The following is a 17,649-nucleotide window of genomic DNA, read 5'->3' on the forward strand; positions in this document are numbered from 1 at the left end:
GTCTTTGATGTTTAATTCAGACAATTTTTTTGTGTTTACACCACTATCCATTTCGATAACTTCTTAGCCAGTAAGTAGAGCCATCCACTGGTGTTCTAAAACATATACAGTTGCCTGAGGCTAAGCTAGTAAGGGACCAGGTGACTGGAGTTTAAGGGAGGTAGCAGGGCAGAAATACTGCCAGTTCTTCCTTGTCATCATTTAAGGTAGATTTCGTTAATTATTTTTTAAGATTTTTATTTATTTGAGAGAGAGAGCCAGAGCGAGAGAGAGCACAAGCAGGGGTGGGGGCAGAGGGAGAGGGAAAAGCAGACTCCCTGCTGAGCAGAGATCCCAGGACCCTGGGATCATGACCTGAGTCGAAGGCAGACGCTTTACCAACTGAGCCACCTAGGTTCCCCTTAAGTAGATTTTAATGTCTCTCTGCTGTCCGCATCCCATCTCCCCTTAGAGCATCCAGGTAGAACTGACCTTGGTTAATAATTAGCACCACTTTCTTTTTTCCATATTCTTAGAAAGCATTTTGGTGATAGTCTTTTAGAGTTGCTTTTGCCTTTTAAAATTAAGAATAATTTAAAAATAATTTCAAGTTTACAAAATGGTTAGAAAAATTGTACAAAGAGTTCCCGTATACTCTTTCCTCAGATTTCAGATTTTCCAACTGTTACCATTTGACCAATGTGGTAAAATTAACTGTATTCGCTCCCCCAATGCCCTCAACCCTCGCCCTCCATTGCTGGGATTTTGCGTTTGAGTCATTTAAGTTGGTGTCTTTTGGGGTGACTGGGTGGCTCAGTTGTTCGGCATCTGCCTTCGGCTTGGGTCGTGGTCCTGGGGTCCTGGGATCAAGCCCCGCCTCGGGCTCCCTGCTCGGCGGGAAGCCTGCTTCTCCCTCTCCCAGTCCCTCTGCTTGTGTTTCCTCTCTCGCTGTGTGTCTCTCTGTCAAATAAATAAATAAAATCTTAAAAAAAATTTGGTGTCTTTTTATTTTTTAGTACTTCAGTGTAGATTTTCTAGAACCAAGGACATTCTCCTATATAACCACATCATCAAAATCAGGAAATTCTCATTGGTCTGAATCTAATCTGCAGACCCTATTCAAGTTTCATCTTTTATCCAATAATGCCAGGACCTAATTCAAGATCACACATTGTATTTAGTCTCTCCTTGTCTTTCATGACCTTGACATTTTTATTATTTTTTTAAGATTTCATTTATTTATTTGACAGAGAGAGACACAGTGAGAGAGGGAACACAAACAGGGGGAGCGGGAGAGGGAGAAGCAGGCTTCCCAGCCAAGCAGGGAACCGGATGTGGGGCTTGATCCCCAGACTCTGGGATCATGACCTGAGCCGAAGGCAGATGCTTAACGACTGAGCCACCCAGGCGCCCCAACCTTGACATTTTTAAAGAGTACAAATTACTTTGCGGAAATGCCTTGCAATTTGGGTTTGTCTTACGATCCTTTTTTTTTTTTTTTAAAAGTAGGCTCCATGCCCAACGCGGGGGTTGAACTCATGACCCTAAGATCAAGAGTCAGACTGAGCCAGGCAGGCACCCCTTATGATTCTTTTGATTGATGCATTTTTGAGGAGACCACCACACATGTGTTCTTCTTGTTGCATGATATTAGGCGTTGCAGGATGTCCGTTTGTTCTATTACCCGTGGTAACTTTTTTCAACTGGCTAAGGTGGTGTCTGCATTTCGCTTATTTCCTTATGGACTCATTGTCCAGATTTGACAAAAAGAGAATCCAGGCTGATCCTGGATTTTCCCAATTCTACCCCTGGAGTCTGCCATTTCTCCAGGAAGCCCTGGTTTCTTTCAGTGGAGAATGGTATTTGGAAACCAAGTCTGGGCATTATGTGTATTTGTTGTACTAAGATATTGTTGCTTCTAGGCCCACTCAGCAGACAGAGTTAAGAAATACACATATATATACATCTGCATGTACACATAAATCCATATTTCTATAGCTACAGGTGTATCTTAGAAGCAGCTCATATTGATGCCTCCAATTCCATTATCCTCAGTATACTTATTTGCTCAGTATCTCCTGTAAATAATCAGTCTTTGCTTTTTTTTTGAGAGAAAGAGAGAGAGTACAAGCAAGAGGCGGGAAGGGGCAGAGGCAGAGAGAGAATCCTGAGGATCGGGCTCCGTGTTGAGCGCAGAGCCTGATGTGGGGCTTGATCTCACGACCCTGAGATCGTGACCTGAGCTGAAATCAGGAGTCAGATGCTCAACCAGCTGAGCCACCCAGGCTCCCCAGTCAGTCTCTGCTCAACAAGTTTGTTGAGATATCATTCACATTCTATAATTCACCCATTTTAAAGTACATAGTTTAATGGTTTGTAGTATATTCACATTCTATATAGTTCACCCATTTTAAAGTACATAGTTTAATGGTTTGTAGTATATACACAACCATACACAATTCTTTTAACATACAAACTGTACCAAACATGGATGCAGAAAAAAGTGAGAGTCCTGTACATTTTATTCACCAGAAATAATCATAATACGTCTTTTTGTCCATATTAAGATGAATACCACATGTTGGAATAAAGTGATGGTAGAAGTATGGTTTGCTTTAGCCCTGAGACCCCCTTGAAGATAACTAGCTAATGGGGCGCCTGGCTGGCTCAGTCTCCGAAGCATGCAACTCTTGATCTCGGGGTTGTGAGTTTGATCCCCATGTTGGGTGTAGAGCTTACTTAAAAAAATAACAGTAAAAAAGATAATTACTGCCTAGCAAACCCAAAGCATAGGTGGTAGGCAGGCCAGAGGTGAGGAGACGGGAACGGGGGAAAACAGGATCTGTCTGTGTTGGTTGGGTCGCCCATATTACTTGGTTTGGGTGTCCCAGGGTTCTTACCTATGTCCTCAGGCACTCGTTTTCTCGTTTTGTTTGTCGTTGTTTTTGCTAGGTTGAGTGGAGAGGGGGATGTCCTGGTTAGCATGCTTGGAAGGCAGCTTGAGAATGAATTTGGGTTGCTAGTAGTGCTTGCCTCCAGTCTGTGTCATGCTGCCTGTGGACATCTGTGTTCATGTCACTCAGCTCTGCCCTCTCTTGATGCTTAACTACCCACCAGTGTGACTTTTCACCTGCTGTTTCAGTTCAGTCTCTCCTTTCTCAAAATGACGTTATATCTTAGGTTACTACTACTCACTGACTCCTGTTTATCTCTAAAAATGTACATAGATGATAGGTAGGTAGGTAGGTAGATAGGATGGTCCAAGTAGGGCGGGGTTGGTGATATGTGAAGAAGCGAAACTGCTGGGATTTGGGGGGAAGGAGTTAGTCATCTCTAACATTTCTATGTAGGCTGGCTCCTGTACTAAAAGAAGAGAGCTTTGAGAGCCCATGACTGTTTTTGTTTTGGGTTGTTTTTGGATGGCGATCTGGACAGAGAGTGTGACTGTGATGTGAGGACTGCCAAAGACAGTTCTCATTCTCAGAGATTTCGGGGTGCCACCTTCAGCACCTGCACCTCGGGGTCTCATGATCCATCGCAGGCATTAGCTACTCATCTTCTGCCTTTGAAATTCACGACAGCCCATCAACAGTTCACCCTGTCCCCAGCGTGGGCCCATGGGCCCTTGAGCTTTTATGCTCGTGAGAATTATCCTGGGTCTTTAACTTCAGAGCCCTGTTTACCTCTGAGATGTCTGCTAGGGATGTCCGCCAAACCTCACAGATATTTGCGTTCGGTGGTCAGGTTGATTCTCTTGGCTCCCTCTCATTACAGAAGGCTTTCTTCCCCCACCTGGTTACAGCTTCCAGAGCCCCATAACTGACATGGTCTTCTATCTGCAGCTGGAGAGTACTTTCGCAGTAGGTTTTTAAAAAATATGTGTGAGTGTCAGTGTTGAGGGCTTTCCCAAGTGGGTACACGACCTTTGTTATTTTTAAAAGGAATTTTAGCACCTCTAGAAAAGCTCTAAAACCTGATGGCTGTCATGGCCCTGCTTGGGGGAGATGGTATGAAAGAGAGAGAGAATCATAGGGCATGGGTAGAGGTTGGAGATAGATCATAAGTGCAGCTTTAAAGGAAATTGTAAGTTACTAGGTTTTGTTAAATTTCCATATTCCTTGATCAGTTTCTTAAACAGTGAAAACAATATAACCTTCTGTGTCCAGTGACTTGGGAAATTATGGCCATTATCTTTTACAGCCCAAATGATTAAATTGAGGATTGTTATAAACTTGGGTAAAATTCTAAACTGAGACCAAACCATTTTCAGTGTTCTTCTGTAAAACAGAGTAATACTGATCTGCCTAAGTCTGGTTTTTTTTTTTCTTTTTTTCTTTTTTTTTCTTAGAAGCTTCTGATGAATGTAGCAAATGTCAAAAAGTAGCAGTGAAATGACAGACCTGATGTTGGGATTGAAATGTGTTCCTCTTTAGTTTGCTTGTTTAAAAATCTTCTTTCTTTCTTTTTTAAGATTTTATTTATTTATTTGAGGGAACGAGCACACAACTGGAGGGGAGGGGCAGAAGGAGAAGCAGGTTCCCCGCTGAGCAGGGAGCCCGATGGTAGGGCTCGATCCTGGTATCCCAGGATCATGGCCTGAGCCGAAGGCAGACGCTTAACTGGCTGAGCCGCCCACCCAGCCCCAAAAAGCTTATTTTCAATAGAAGAAAAGTAGGGGAAGCAAAAATAATCATTTCCAGTTTTTGCACCATGATTAACATTTTGGTGTGTATATAAGACTTTTTTCTTTGGACACATATGGAAGTATGTGTGCTTTTAAATGAAATTTTTTTTCCTCTAAATGGGGTCATACTACAGTTGCTCACCTGTTTATTGCTTTTTTCTTTTTTTTAAGTTGACATTTGAACATCTATTATGTGCTACTCTTAGGGAGTTATGTATCTTTGAATAAAAGACAAACTTGACCTTAAGGAGTTAACCAGGCTGAAGGAGGAGGGATGGGGATATGGGGTGTGTTTCTTGCTCTATTTGTTTATAAAAATAATTTTTATTTTTATTTTTAAGTAGGCTCCATGCCCAGTGTGGAGACCACAACACAGGGCTTGAACTCACAACCCAGAGATTGAGACCTGAGCTAAGATCAAGAGTCAGATTCTTAACCGACTGAGCCACTCAGGCGCCCCTATTTGTTTAATGATTTTTAAAATTATTTAATCACTATGGAAGTTTTTCCATGTTAAATATAGACACAAACTATATTTCCTGTGATCCCTTGGTATTCCATTGTATATAGCTAACATCATTTAACTAATTCCCTATTGATGGGCATTTAGGTTGGTTCCAATTTTTGATATTAACACTGCAATAAATATCTTTGTTTACTTGCTTAATTATTTCCTTACGGTATGTTGTTAGAATTGCAGTTGTCGACTCAAAGAGTATTCTTTGTTTTTTTATTTTTACGTTTTAGTTTCTTGTCAAATTCAGTAGTGTTAATTCTCTTCTGGTTTTCAGAGGTCAGACAGATTGATTCAGCCATGGAATAGCTAAGGATTGGTGTAGCATGGAGTTAATTATTAAATCGGGCATTTTAAAAGTTTTGATTTTAAATTTAATTCTGAAATACAGTATTTGAAGCATACTGAAAAGATAACACAATATGATGGTCACTCAGTACTCATCACCGTGTTTTAAGTTCTTCAACATTTTGCTAGGTTTTCTTCATCTCCATGTTATTTTTTCATAAAGGTATTAAATGTTCCAAAGCCCCATCCTTCCTTTCCTTTTCCTCCTTTCTTTCCTCCCTTGCTCTCAAGCTAACCACTGCCCTCTTGTTGGCATGTTATTCTCATGCATGTGTTTTGTTTTCTGGCAGGAAAGAACCCAAGTTCCAGCAGCTTCTTTATTTTTTACTAATTTTTAAATTTCAATTCCAGTGTAGTTAATATAATACTGTATTAGTGATTCAATAATTCTATACATTACTCAACACTTATCATGATAACTGTACTCTTTAATCCCCATCACCTGTTTCCCCCACCCACCTCCACCTTCCCTCTGTCTCATGCATGTTTTTATACTTCTGCTATATATGTGTGTATCATATATGATCATTTGTTTTTCTGTTTGCAAGCGTACATAAATGGTATCATTCTGTACTTGACCATTTACAACTTACTATTACATCTTTTTGGGGTGTGTCTAAAGTGTGATATAAGTAGATTTCATTCATTTTTAACCTGATACATAGTATTCCATTGTATTTTTTAAAAACTCAGTTTATTGTTTCTATAGACTGTATATCTAGTAATAAAACTGCTGTTCTAAAATTTTTTCCGGTGTTGCAATTGTACATATAAAATTGAGGTTTTACAAATTACAGATTTCTGTATGATAATGATAGTTGTATATATAGTTTGGGTGAAGCTGCTCAGCTCAATACTTCAGCAACATTAGCATCAGTAATTAGAGCTAGTGCACTTACCTGCTGTGCGCTGCTTACTGTACACTAGGTTCTGCTCTAAGCTTTTTGTGTGTTCCGTATATCATATCATTTCATCCTCATAACAAGATAAGGAAATTGAGGCACAGAAAGATTAAGTTGCCTAAGACCACTCTGCTGGTAATGACGGTGCTGAAATTGAACCCCTGCATTTAACCCTGTGCACACTGCCTTTTAATATATTCTTTTGTTGCTTTTTGTCATAGATTAAATATGAGAATTGCCTAGTCAATACAGGATGATCACATTAAAACAGTGTTAGTTGGTGGTTGGATGTCAATAGTTTATGTGATTTCTAACTTGTTGAGTATCATGATTGTTTCTCCCAATAGAGGCAAATCTTCATTTACCCATGGAGATTTTGGGTTTTTTAAGCACTGATTGTGTCTAGTTGATTGAAAAAGTTTATGTACAGGGGCGCCTGGGTGGCTCAGCTGGTTGAGCAACTGCCTTCGGCTCAGGTCATGATCCCAGGGTCCTGGGATCGAGCCCCGCATCGGGCTCCCTGCTCAGCCAGAAGCCTGCTTCTCCCTCTCCCACTCCCACTGCTTGTGTTCCCTCTCACGCTCTCTCTCTCTCTCTCTCTGTCAATTAAATAAATAAATAAAAATCTTTAAAAAATTAAAAAAAATAAAAATAAAAAAATAAACTCATTAAAAAAAAAAGTTTATGTACATGTTCTACCACCTTAGAGCCTTTGGGGTGTCAAGGCAACACTATGTCTAACTTACTACTTTGTGTTCGTGCTTCAGTGTCAAATGGAGCTATTTGGCCCCCAAATTCCCTTGTGCTAATAATGGTGTGAAATGTCTTTACCCTGTGTAAGGCTGTTTTGATGTGGGGAGGCTGTGTTTACTGCTCCGGCTTGTAATGTCAGAGCACATCTTCTCCCTTCAAGTAGATCAAGGACTTCTTTCGCTTGCGAAAGGTCATGGGTCATGGAATGATTGACTTCTGTAGTGCCCAGAGTCTGAGGCCTGAGACGAGCGGTCCTGGAGGACCAGGCTGCCATGACGAACCTGGGCAGTGGGTCTGCACAGACTTTCCACTAGTTCAAAGCCCTGAGACCTTTCTCAGGCCAGATTACTTTCCTATTACACTTCCTCTTTAAAAAAAGAAAAGAAAAGAAAAGAAAACCTCAGAGGTTAGCCTGCCTGCCTCCTTTCTCCTGCCCCTTTTATACTGCATCTCTTCCTGAGCTATGCACGCACCTTTCCCCCTCTCTTTGTTTTCCTCCACTGAGACCCTGTGTGGAGCATATTGGTGATGCATCAGAATCTCCTGGAATGTTTGTTCAGTGAAAATTACTGAGTCCCACATTAGATCTACTGAATCAGAATCTCTGGGTGATGATCCAGTGATATATGAATTTTTTTTTAAAGTAAGTTCTATATGCAACATGGGCCTTGAACTCATGACCCTAAAATCAAGACTCAACACATGCTTTACTGATGGAACCAGCTGGATGCCCCCGTGATAGATGAATTTTTAGCTTTTTCTTATGGAAGTTATGAACATGTCCAAACATAGAGAAAAATAATACTGTTAACCTTTATGTACCAGTGGTCCAGCTATGTAATGATCATCAGTTTGTGAGCCACTCTCCCATTGTCTGTGGACCCACTCCCACCTACCCTTGATTATTTGGAAACATAGCAAAGATAGTATCTTTTTTCCTGTAAATACTTCAGTGTGTATTTCTGAAAGATCACATTCTGTCTTTTGAGCAGCTATGTGTATTTCCCTCCCAGCTTTATAAATTTTTCTTAAAGATTTTATGTGTGAGAGAGAGCCCACAAGCAGGGGGAACAGCAGAAGGAGAGGGAGAAGCATGCCCCCCCCCCCCCCCCCCGCTGAGCGGGGAGCCTGATGTGGGGCTCGATCCCAGAACCCTGGGATCATGACTGAGCCACGCAGGCGCCCCCCAGTTTCATATTTTTGAAAAGTTTTAGACCTATAGAAAAAAAATAACAGTGAATACCTTTATACTCTTTACCGAGGTTTTCCAATTTTGCCTTATCTGTGTGTGTGTGTGTGTGTGTGTGTGTGCACACGTGCACATCTTATATACCTTTTGTTGTTGTTATACCCTTTGAAAGTAAGTTGGGACATAATGACAGTTCACTTCTAAATATTCAGCTTATTTCTCCTAAGAGCAGGGATGTTCTCCTATATAACTACAAATACAATAATCAATACTTTGGACATTTTCTCTCCAAATAATGTCCTTTATAGTTTTCCTTTAAAAAGGATGAAACATTACATTTGACCTACAACAGTTCCCTAATTCCTTCTTTTTAAAAAAATCTTTCATGACTTGGCATTTTTTCAGGTTAGGCCATTTGTTTAAATATATTTCTAAATTTGAATTTGTCTTATTGTTTTATCACGATTAGAATCAAATGACATATTTTTGGCAGAAAGACTGTGTAGTGGTATTTTCTTCTTAGCACATCACGAATATGTCAGCTTGTCATTGTCAGTGACAAACCTCATGTTAGGCTGGTCACCTGGTTAAAGTAGCATCTGCCAGAGTTTTCCATTGCAGAGGCACCTGTTCCCTTCGTTGAGGAGTCTTTTACCTGATTCACTTATTACAGTGCTTTGTTATAATTCACTGATTACAATGCTTTTGTCTTAGAGCTATGTATCTTTAGGGACACAAAGGGCCAAAGTAAGATTCATCCGTATTTTCGAAGAACACCCTTAGTTTCTTGGCATTTTGTTATTAGAACATGAGCTGGGGAGCCAGGGTGGTGCAGTTGGTTAAGCATCCAACTCTTGGTTTTGACTCAGGTCATAATCTCGGTTGTGAGATCGGGCTCTGTGCTGAGCGCAGAGTCTGCTTGAGATTCTCCCTCCCTTTCCCTCTGCCCTTCCCCCATCCTCTCTAAAATAAACAGATCTTGAAAAAAAAAAAAACTAACGGCTGAAATAGGGGAGTAAGAGGCTAGGAATATGAATGCATGTGAACTCAGAGGAATATCTGTGTGTGTCTGAGGTCACGGAATGGTGTGGGAGGGTCCTATTCTGTGTTGTGATAGCCCTGCAACTGGACCGTAAGGGATTAGAGTCTGGGAAGAGTGAGGAAAGTCCCAAGCATCACGACTGTAACGGAATGTTGAGCTCTTGTGCTGCTTGCCTGGACCTGTAACGTCCAATTGACCTTTGAAGGTGAGAGAGGCCTATCAGCTTATATATATATTTGAGATTGCTCCTGTTTACACCTAACTACATAACTCTCATAATCTTCTGTGAGGAGGGTCCTTACTGCCTTGAATCATGATCAGATTTGCTCATAACAAAACTTTCTCTTTTCCAGTGGGTGAATTTGTAAGTGATGTTCTACTAGTTCCAGAAAAGTGCCAGTTTTTCCACAAAGAGCGGATGGAGGTGTGCGAGAATCACCAGCATTGGCACACTGTAGTCAAAGAGGTAAAAGAATGGATCAAATGTATTGTTTTTCCTGTTAAGAGAGAAAGTAGCATTTTCTTCTAAACCTCATGATTTCAAATTAATTTTATTTTCCTTTTATCTTTTCAAAGTTTATGTTTACTTGTATCTTCTAAATTAAAAATATTTGGGAGGGTGTTTTTATAGGGAAATACAGTGTTGATGATCCAGCCCCTCGAGTTAAGGGTGCTGAAAGCAAGGTTGCTGTCCGTGGGGTTCCCAAGGAGGCCATCCCAACCCTAGGGCCTTAGAGTAGAAATAGCCAATTACAGAAAATCAATGTCTTGACATATACACTGATAGGATTAGACGCCATTTCATTCTTCTGGGAGGAGAAATAGCCTTTCTTATACTTGCCTTCTGTAGTTAAGTGAGATCTCTAGTCAGTTTCTTTTGTCAAAATCTGACACCATGCCCTCGGAGCAAGGAATGTAAATTATCACTGACCACCTTTAGTCAGCATTGATAATTACTAGAAGAATTCCCTTTTCCTTAATTTCTAACTTTGGGCCTTCATTGTTTCTGGCCCAGATGATGTTGCCCCATCGCGAGTAAAGCAAAATGTGCGAATCTTCTTAAAATAATAGCATCACAGCTTGTTGACAGAAAATTTATGTGTCCATGAGAGGAAGCATTACATAGTGATTTTTTTTTTTTTAAAGATTTTATTTATTTGACAGAGAGAGATAGCGAGAGCAGGAACACAAGCAGGGGGAGTGGGAGAGGGAGAAGCAGGCTTCCCGCGGAGCAGGGAGCCCGATGTGGGACTCGATTCCAGGACCCTGGGATCATGACCTGAGCCGAAGGCAGACGCTTAACGACTGAGCCACCCAGGCACCCCATTACATAGTGATTTGATAGGCATTTCTTTTGGATAAAGCTAATGATCGGGGACTACTTGACCAAATGCGTTAATGTTCTGAGGTGGACCTGTGGGTTTCTTTCAGGCCTGTCTGACTCAGGGAATGACCTTATATCGCTACGGCATGCTGCTGCCCTGTGGGGTAGACCAGTTTCACGGCACTGAGTATGTGTGCTGCCCTCAGACAAAGATTATTGGGTCTACTGTGTCGAAGGAAGAGGAGGAAGAGGAGGAGGAAGAAGAGGAGGAGGAAGAAGAGGAAGACTATGATATTTACAAAAGGTAAACTCTCGTCCTGCACCTGTGAAATGGTTTCGCTGGTGGCACAGGGCTGCTGGTCCCTCCCTCTGGGCAAAGTGGGCATGCCCTTGTGTGCGCTGGAGTTGAGCCGGCTGGCATTCCTTCTGGCCACAAGACTTTCCACAGGTAAGTGTAGTCCCTGCCCACTAACTCTGCCCTTTTGCTGGTGTAGCTCGGCGGAGGGCTGTCGTGGCACGGTGAACTGCGAGTTGAGCTTATTTCCTGTCTCTGTTTTTGTGTTTCACAGTAGGGAAGAGAATCATTGTTGTGCTGTGCACATAAGAATCGGTATTAACCTTCCTTTTCTGTTGTGACCTTCAGCGAATTTCCTACCGAAGCAGATTTGGAGGACTTTACCGAAGCAGCTGTGGATGACGACGACGAGGAGGAGGAGGAAGGGGAGGAGGTGGTGGAAGACCGAGATTACTATTACGACACCTTTAAAGGAGATGAGTACAATGAGGAGAGCCCAACTGAACCCAGCCGCGAGGGGACGATTTCGGAAAAGGAAATTACTCACGACGTTAAAGGTAACCTGACGTAAAGCCGTCATGGCATTCAAATCCATTTGGTAATACTTGCTTACCATTTTGGACTGCATCCATCGCAGGTAAGTCACGGAAGGAGAGGCGGCGCTCCTGGGCACCGACATGACGCCAGCTCTCCAGCACGCTGGTGGTGCCATATGAACGCTGGGGGTGGGGGCCAGGCTGCTGCAGCGGCTGGAGTGGACACATTCAGGGAGGGACCCAGAATTGAATCAGACACTCTCATTTGCATTGTAAGGACCTAACTAGAGAAGAAGGACCAGTCCAGAGACTCAGGGAGATAACATGGCTTTTGCTTGGGCAGGATCCTTCCACATGCAGCCTGAAATGTTCTTTCCCCAAGGGGAGGCCCCCTCCTCAATACTTCTAAAGCCCTGACCTTCTAGAATTGAAGTGACTTGGTTCTTTTCCAGAGCATGTTCCCATCTGTAGGCTGCCCTGTTTGTCCGCTAGAAGATGTCTGTGCCTGGGAGGGTGGAGTTTAATGACCTACCGGCGAGGGATTTTCATCTTGCCAATTCCCAAAAAAGAGGAAAAAAAGGTTGTGACCATTCTAGAGCGACTGGCACGCAGCCTCCTGCCGAGTATATATATTTGAAGCCAGTTAAGCTCTGAAGAATTATTTAGGACTTAGTGTGGGGGGAATACTTAACAAGTCTAGAAGCTTTTGACTGACCTCGGAGAATGCAAGTGCCCACGCATGCTTTCCGGGTGCTGGAGTAGCTTTTCCTGTGGTCATCACCACCAAAGCAGCCTTTTCACCTGCACTGGGCTCCTTTGGTCCTTGACACCAGCACGTTGGACAAGTCAGGCAGACGTCTCCACTTGCCAGATCAGAAACATGAGGCTCATGGAGCTGTGAGACACAGAGCTCCTCCCCGTCAGTCTAGCCTCCAGACAGTGTGAGAAGCGCTGTTTTCAGCTCCTGCATGCCTTCACTGCATCAGAGCGGGCGAATGACTGCGTCCTCCCGGACGGCGGGCTGGAGGTGGTGCGTGAGCTGGCCGGGGCAGCGCCGTTCCGCCGGGCGCGCCCCCTCCCGCCGCTGGCCGGCCTGTAGCAGTTGTGAAGCACGTGAAGCCGCTGCCTCTGCCCTGCTGACATTCTGACCGTTTCCACACAGCTGTCTGCTCCCAGGAGGCCATGACGGGGCCCTGCCGGGCCGTGATGCCTCGTTGGTACTTTGATCTCTCCAAGGCAAAGTGTGTGCGCTTTATATATGGCGGCTGCGGAGGCAACAGGAACAATTTTGAGTCTGAGGATTATTGTATGGCTGTATGTAAAGCGATGAGTAAGTCCCGGCGCGCGGGCTCCGCGCAGCGGCCCTGTCCTGTCCGGCGTCCTGTCCGGTGTCCTGTCTCTCTCCTGGCCGTCCTCGTGACCGCGTCTGTGTAGTGCTCCCTGCCGACGCAGGGGCTTGCTGTCCAGCGTTTCTCCCCTCCTCTTTGTGCTTTCTAGATCTAGGCTTTGCTTTCCTGTTGGCAGTCGCGAGCCCAGTTCTGTATGCCACATGCTCACTGTGGGTCAGGTGGCGGTGGTGGTGGCGGTTGGTGGTGTGTCCCCTCCCCGGCACCGCCCAGGGCTTGGTCTTTCGCACCCCGCCTCGTCGTCTGTGGGCTCCCGGAGCGCTTCTGTGTTGGTTGGGATGGCAGCCTTGCCCTTGGCCGTGTGCGGTGATGGCAGCCTTGCCCTTGGCCGCGTGCGGTGACGGCAGCCTTGCCCTTGGCCGTGTGCAGTGGAAAGGTGCAGAACGGTGAGCACAGCGGCCATGAGTTCTGCCCATTCTCGTCTCTGGGCTTTTTCCTCTCATTCTTGTCTTTGAGCTACCCTGTCGCCCAACCCATGGTGCGTGTTGGCTAGGGGGGACGACACTTCTTCAAAGAACTGACCCTAGGAATACTTTCTCTGAGAGTCCAGAATATCGCAGTGTCTTGCTTTAGGCACTCGGGAGTGAGCTGTGCAGTTGTGTGGTAGTAACTGTTCTGGCAACGCCTAACGCAAAGGTTCAGGAAGTGAAAGAATTTTAGTTCGTGTGTCCTTTGGTCACAGAGGAAATTCAGTGGTTCAGCTGAGTTGGGTTCACTTAGACACGGGTAGGAGAACGTTTGCTTTTCTCCATGGTTATGCCCTTCCCTTTTTAAGGCCCCCTTTCTCTTACCTTGCAGTGCTAGCCCATGCTTTTGGAAAATCCTCACTCAGGCGAGGCACTCACTTGGTTCTGATTCTGGAACGTGTTAGAATAAGGAGTTGCTGGCCCTTCCCGGTTTTTGCTCCTAAGCTTCTGATGGCTTTTCATTCGAATACCTTCACGGTCCTCTCTCCTCCCGCCACCAAAAGGTGTTTTAAATCTTGATATGATATGGTCTGCTTTTAGCACTTCCACTCCAGCTGCTGCTCTGTGGAAAAGCTGTGTTTAGTAGGAATAATTGAAAGTGTGGGAACAGTATGAGTCCTTAGGGAACTTTGGTGGCAGAAACTTTTTTTTATTCAGGAAAGATACAGAGACAGAAATTATTGGGATATTTCCTGCTTTGTAAAATTACTTAAACTAAGGTGCAACAACACATAATTTGGGGGCGAAGCCTGAGGAATCAGCGGTCATTAAGGATCTCCCTGAATATGGAGAGAGAGTTCTTCCCTAAAGGATCACATAGGTAGTGCTGTAAGCTATGATGGAATGGCTTGCTCTTCCGAGCATTAATGGTTCTGCAGTCTGCAAACTTGTAGTTTCCCAGTACTTATGGTAGGGAAAACTTGCCGCAGAGAAGCATGGTGTTCGTGTACCCACCGGGGACATGTGGGTCCCCGGCTTGAGTGATTTAAGAGCCTAGAAGCATCACTGTGCCACTGGTTAAGTTTGTGCCCCTCCTTGAAGGGGCTCAGAGGCGGGCAAATGTGCTGGTTTCTTGAGCTGGTTGTTTTCACATGGACAGAAGGATGTGGTTCTAGGTCTGGGTCCCATTGTATTTTCAGAAACAGCGCTCTGGGGCCAATAGGCCTTTACCTTTTTGTTCCCAGGGGGTGGAGGCAGCTTGTGTTTTGTATTATCTTTATCCAGCCCAGTGATAGTAACCAAAGACTGTCTCCAACACATAAGCCTTTAAGCTGCAGACGTGCTGCTGATGGCAGCGTGCTTATTGGCACTGATGGACTTCAGGGCTTTGAAATTCTCCCAGCTGAACTTTGGAGTATCATGGGGAATGTGGTTTGTGAAGCTATATATTCTAATTTAGTTAATCTAAAAATCGGCTGTGGTGATCCTATTTAAACTTAGGTAGGAGCCAAATATTCTTGACAAGATTTTAGTTGCAGCTTTTAGGTTTAAAGCTAAGGAAAAGATGCTTTGGCAGAAGAACTTTGGAGTGGCTGACTAATTTGTAGTTACATTTGTCAGTTATACAGTTACTTTAGTGTTGTGTTATAGCTACACAGTTCTGAAAATTAGGTGACTTTATTTCTGAGTTGAAATTTATTGGGTTTTGGTATTGGCTCTCCACTTAGCGCTAATACTAATACAGCAAGTTGTACGAGCAAGTTTTATGTCCTTCCTCCCTGGCTTGGGAAATTGGGAGTGAATTGGGCTAATCAGTTTTTCGTAGATATTTCTTAAGGGTAGGTAAACTTGTCATCTCAAACCTTTGTTTTATGAGGTTAAGCTCCCTTGTGCAGCTATTCACTTGCCTGGGGCCAGTAAACCCTTATGCTTGACTAGCAGGGAGGAGTGTGTTTTCTAATGGGTTTGCTCTTTGGGTGATGGCCTGGTAAGGCCAGTGAGTGCCATGGGTTGAAACGCCCAAAGTATCTTCACACTGTGTGGTATGTCCTTGTCAAATACAGCAACTTGTTGTCCCTCTTATCCCTCGCCTTGGGGTGGGACTAAGACTTCTTCAGTCATATTGACAACTAAAAAATTAGGGCTAAGCAGCTTGGACTTTCTCTACGCAGTCTCTGTGCAAAGACCATTCAGCACTAAAGTTCCTTTCAAAATGGAGAATTTGGGGAGGTGCCTTTGCAGGTCTGATATCTGCCCTTGTCCCTGGCTAGAAGTGATCAGTGACAGTAACAAATAATTAGATTTTAGCTTTTAAGATTTCAGGAACTGAGGGAAGGTGTAGAGGATTTCTTTTTCTTCCTCTGAAGTCCTAAGTAGGTGCCTCGCTGGTGCCAAAAATACCAGGGGGCAGGGACTGGCCTGGTGCCGAATGTCACATAAGGAAGATGGAGCACTGTGATCTGACCAAGTGGAGTCTTGGCAGACAGGAACACCTTGTCCTGGGAGCACGGTGCGAGGCAAACTAGTGCGTCCTGCAGGTCCTCAGCTCGGTCTTCTTCCTAGGGCTCAGTGAGGTTTCTTTGTTGGGCCTGACCCCCAGAGGGAACCCCTCTTGTCATTTCATTTCAGTTCCCCCAACTCCTCTGCCAACCAATGATGTCGATGTGTATTTTGAGACTTCTGCAGATGATAATGAGCACGCTCGCTTCCAGAAGGCTAAGGAGCAGCTGGAAATACGGCACCGCAACCGGATGGACAGGGTAAACTTGGTGCTTCCTTATGCTCCTGGTGTTTGGCGTTGGGTAATAGCGTTTTCATAGTTGAAGAAAAGGGACACCCCTGCAGATTGTCATGCTGTGTTAGCATAGGTGAGATGTGAGAGTTTAGCAGGGCTGTATTCTGGGCGAGCCTAGCCACCCCCACTCCCCCGCCCCCGGATAATATAATACTCTCTGAGTGCTTACCGTGTTCAGACTCTGCAGAGCACTTCCAAAACGATTATGTCCTTGTTATTTTTCTTTGCTATTAACTAGCTTTTAAAATTTTTTTATATTAAGGAGGGAAACTTTATATAACTGTTGTAAACAGAAAGCTAGTATCTTTTGCCATTAGAACAGGTAACTGTAAAAATAGATGAAAGCAAACCTGTATTAACATATTCTAGCTAGATACTGTTGCCTGCTGAAGCTTCTGAGTCTTGGGATGCTGGTTTCTTTTTTTTTTTTCCCCCGAGGTTTATTTATTTGACAGAGCAAGAGAGGTAGAGCAGCAGAGGGAGAGGGAGAACCAGGCTCCCCGCTGAGCAAGGAGCCTGACTCCCAGGACCCTGAGATCATGACCTGAGCCGAAGGCAGATGCTTAACCAACTGAGCAACCCAGGCGCCCCTCAGGATGCTTTCTTAAAAGAGTTATAAGGCTTAGAGCAACATTGAGCACCGTACTGCAGCTTTCTCCTAGAGTTACTTAGGAAGATTGAAAGAAAATTGAAAAGAATTTCTTGTTAGGTCTGAATACCACCTAAAGTCTCACACATTACCTGTGCTGGGCTTATACTTAGGGAAATGTTTATTCTCTTTTATCCACAACAGTTCTGAGAAATAGGTATGAAACACGCCCCCCCCCCCCTTGTTTTAGTGTGTCAGGAGGCTAAGGCACAAAAACTTTTAAATAACTTGCCCCGGGTTATTTAGAACAAGGAGGTCATGGAATTGAGGCTCTGTTTGGGGGTGGTCGTGGTACAGGACCTTCTGAGACAGTAATTCTGTGAATAAGCTTAAATAGCCCTGAGCTCGTGAGGGGTCATATGATGCTATTTCCATTTGCAGTTTCCTATATTAGATTTCAGGGCCTGGCAGTATTGTTAGAAAATGGGGGGACTGTTTCAGAGATGATTCTCTGGTGCTAGTGGCTTTGACCCTTTGTTCTAGGTAAAGAAAGAATGGGAAGAGGCTGAGCTTCAGGCCAAGAACCTCCCGAAAGCAGAGAGGCAGACTCTAATTCAGGTAAGATGCATTCTCTAGGGACAGAGCCAGACTCCCAGGAAATTAGAGTTTGACACTTTCTTTCAGTCAAGAGCTTATGTGACAGGGAAGTTTGTTTTTTTTTTTAATATTTATTTATTTGAGAGAGAGAGAGAGAGCATGAGAGGAGAGAGGGCCAGAGGGAGAAGCAAACTCCCCGCTGAGCAGGGAGCCTGATGCGGGACTCGATCCTGGGGACTCCAGGATCATGACCTGAGCCGAAGGCAGTCGCCTAACCAACTGAGCCACCC

The 17,649-nt window shown here is 44.1% G+C and overlaps 1 protein-coding gene across 4 annotated transcripts in view; it reads left to right on the forward strand.

Annotated features, from left to right (window-relative positions):
- APLP2 (amyloid beta precursor like protein 2) overlaps positions 1–17,649 on the forward strand; it is an 85,250-nt gene that overhangs the window by 51,369 nt on the left and 16,232 nt on the right. For 2 of the 4 annotated variants that reach the window (XM_025893418.2, XM_025893419.2), the window contains exons 4-9: positions 9,765–9,877; positions 10,843–11,039; positions 11,379–11,587; positions 12,729–12,896; positions 16,008–16,138; positions 17,306–17,380. In XM_025893418.2, coding sequence (XP_025749203.1) covers positions 9,765–9,877; positions 10,843–11,039; positions 11,379–11,587; positions 12,729–12,896; positions 16,008–16,138; positions 17,306–17,380 — 893 coding nt within the window. The remainder of the gene's footprint in view (positions 1–9,764; positions 9,878–10,842; positions 11,040–11,378; positions 11,588–12,728; positions 12,897–16,007; positions 16,139–17,305; positions 17,381–17,649) is intronic. The other 2 variants (XM_025893420.2, XM_025893421.2) reach the window with 1 other exon arrangement.

Source organism: Callorhinus ursinus, unplaced genomic scaffold (assembly GCF_003265705.2).
Source record: "Callorhinus ursinus isolate GAN/ISIS: 27379988/994484 unplaced genomic scaffold, GSC_fseal_2.0 scaffold19, whole genome shotgun sequence".
NCBI lineage: Eukaryota > Metazoa > Chordata > Mammalia > Carnivora > Otariidae > Callorhinus > Callorhinus ursinus.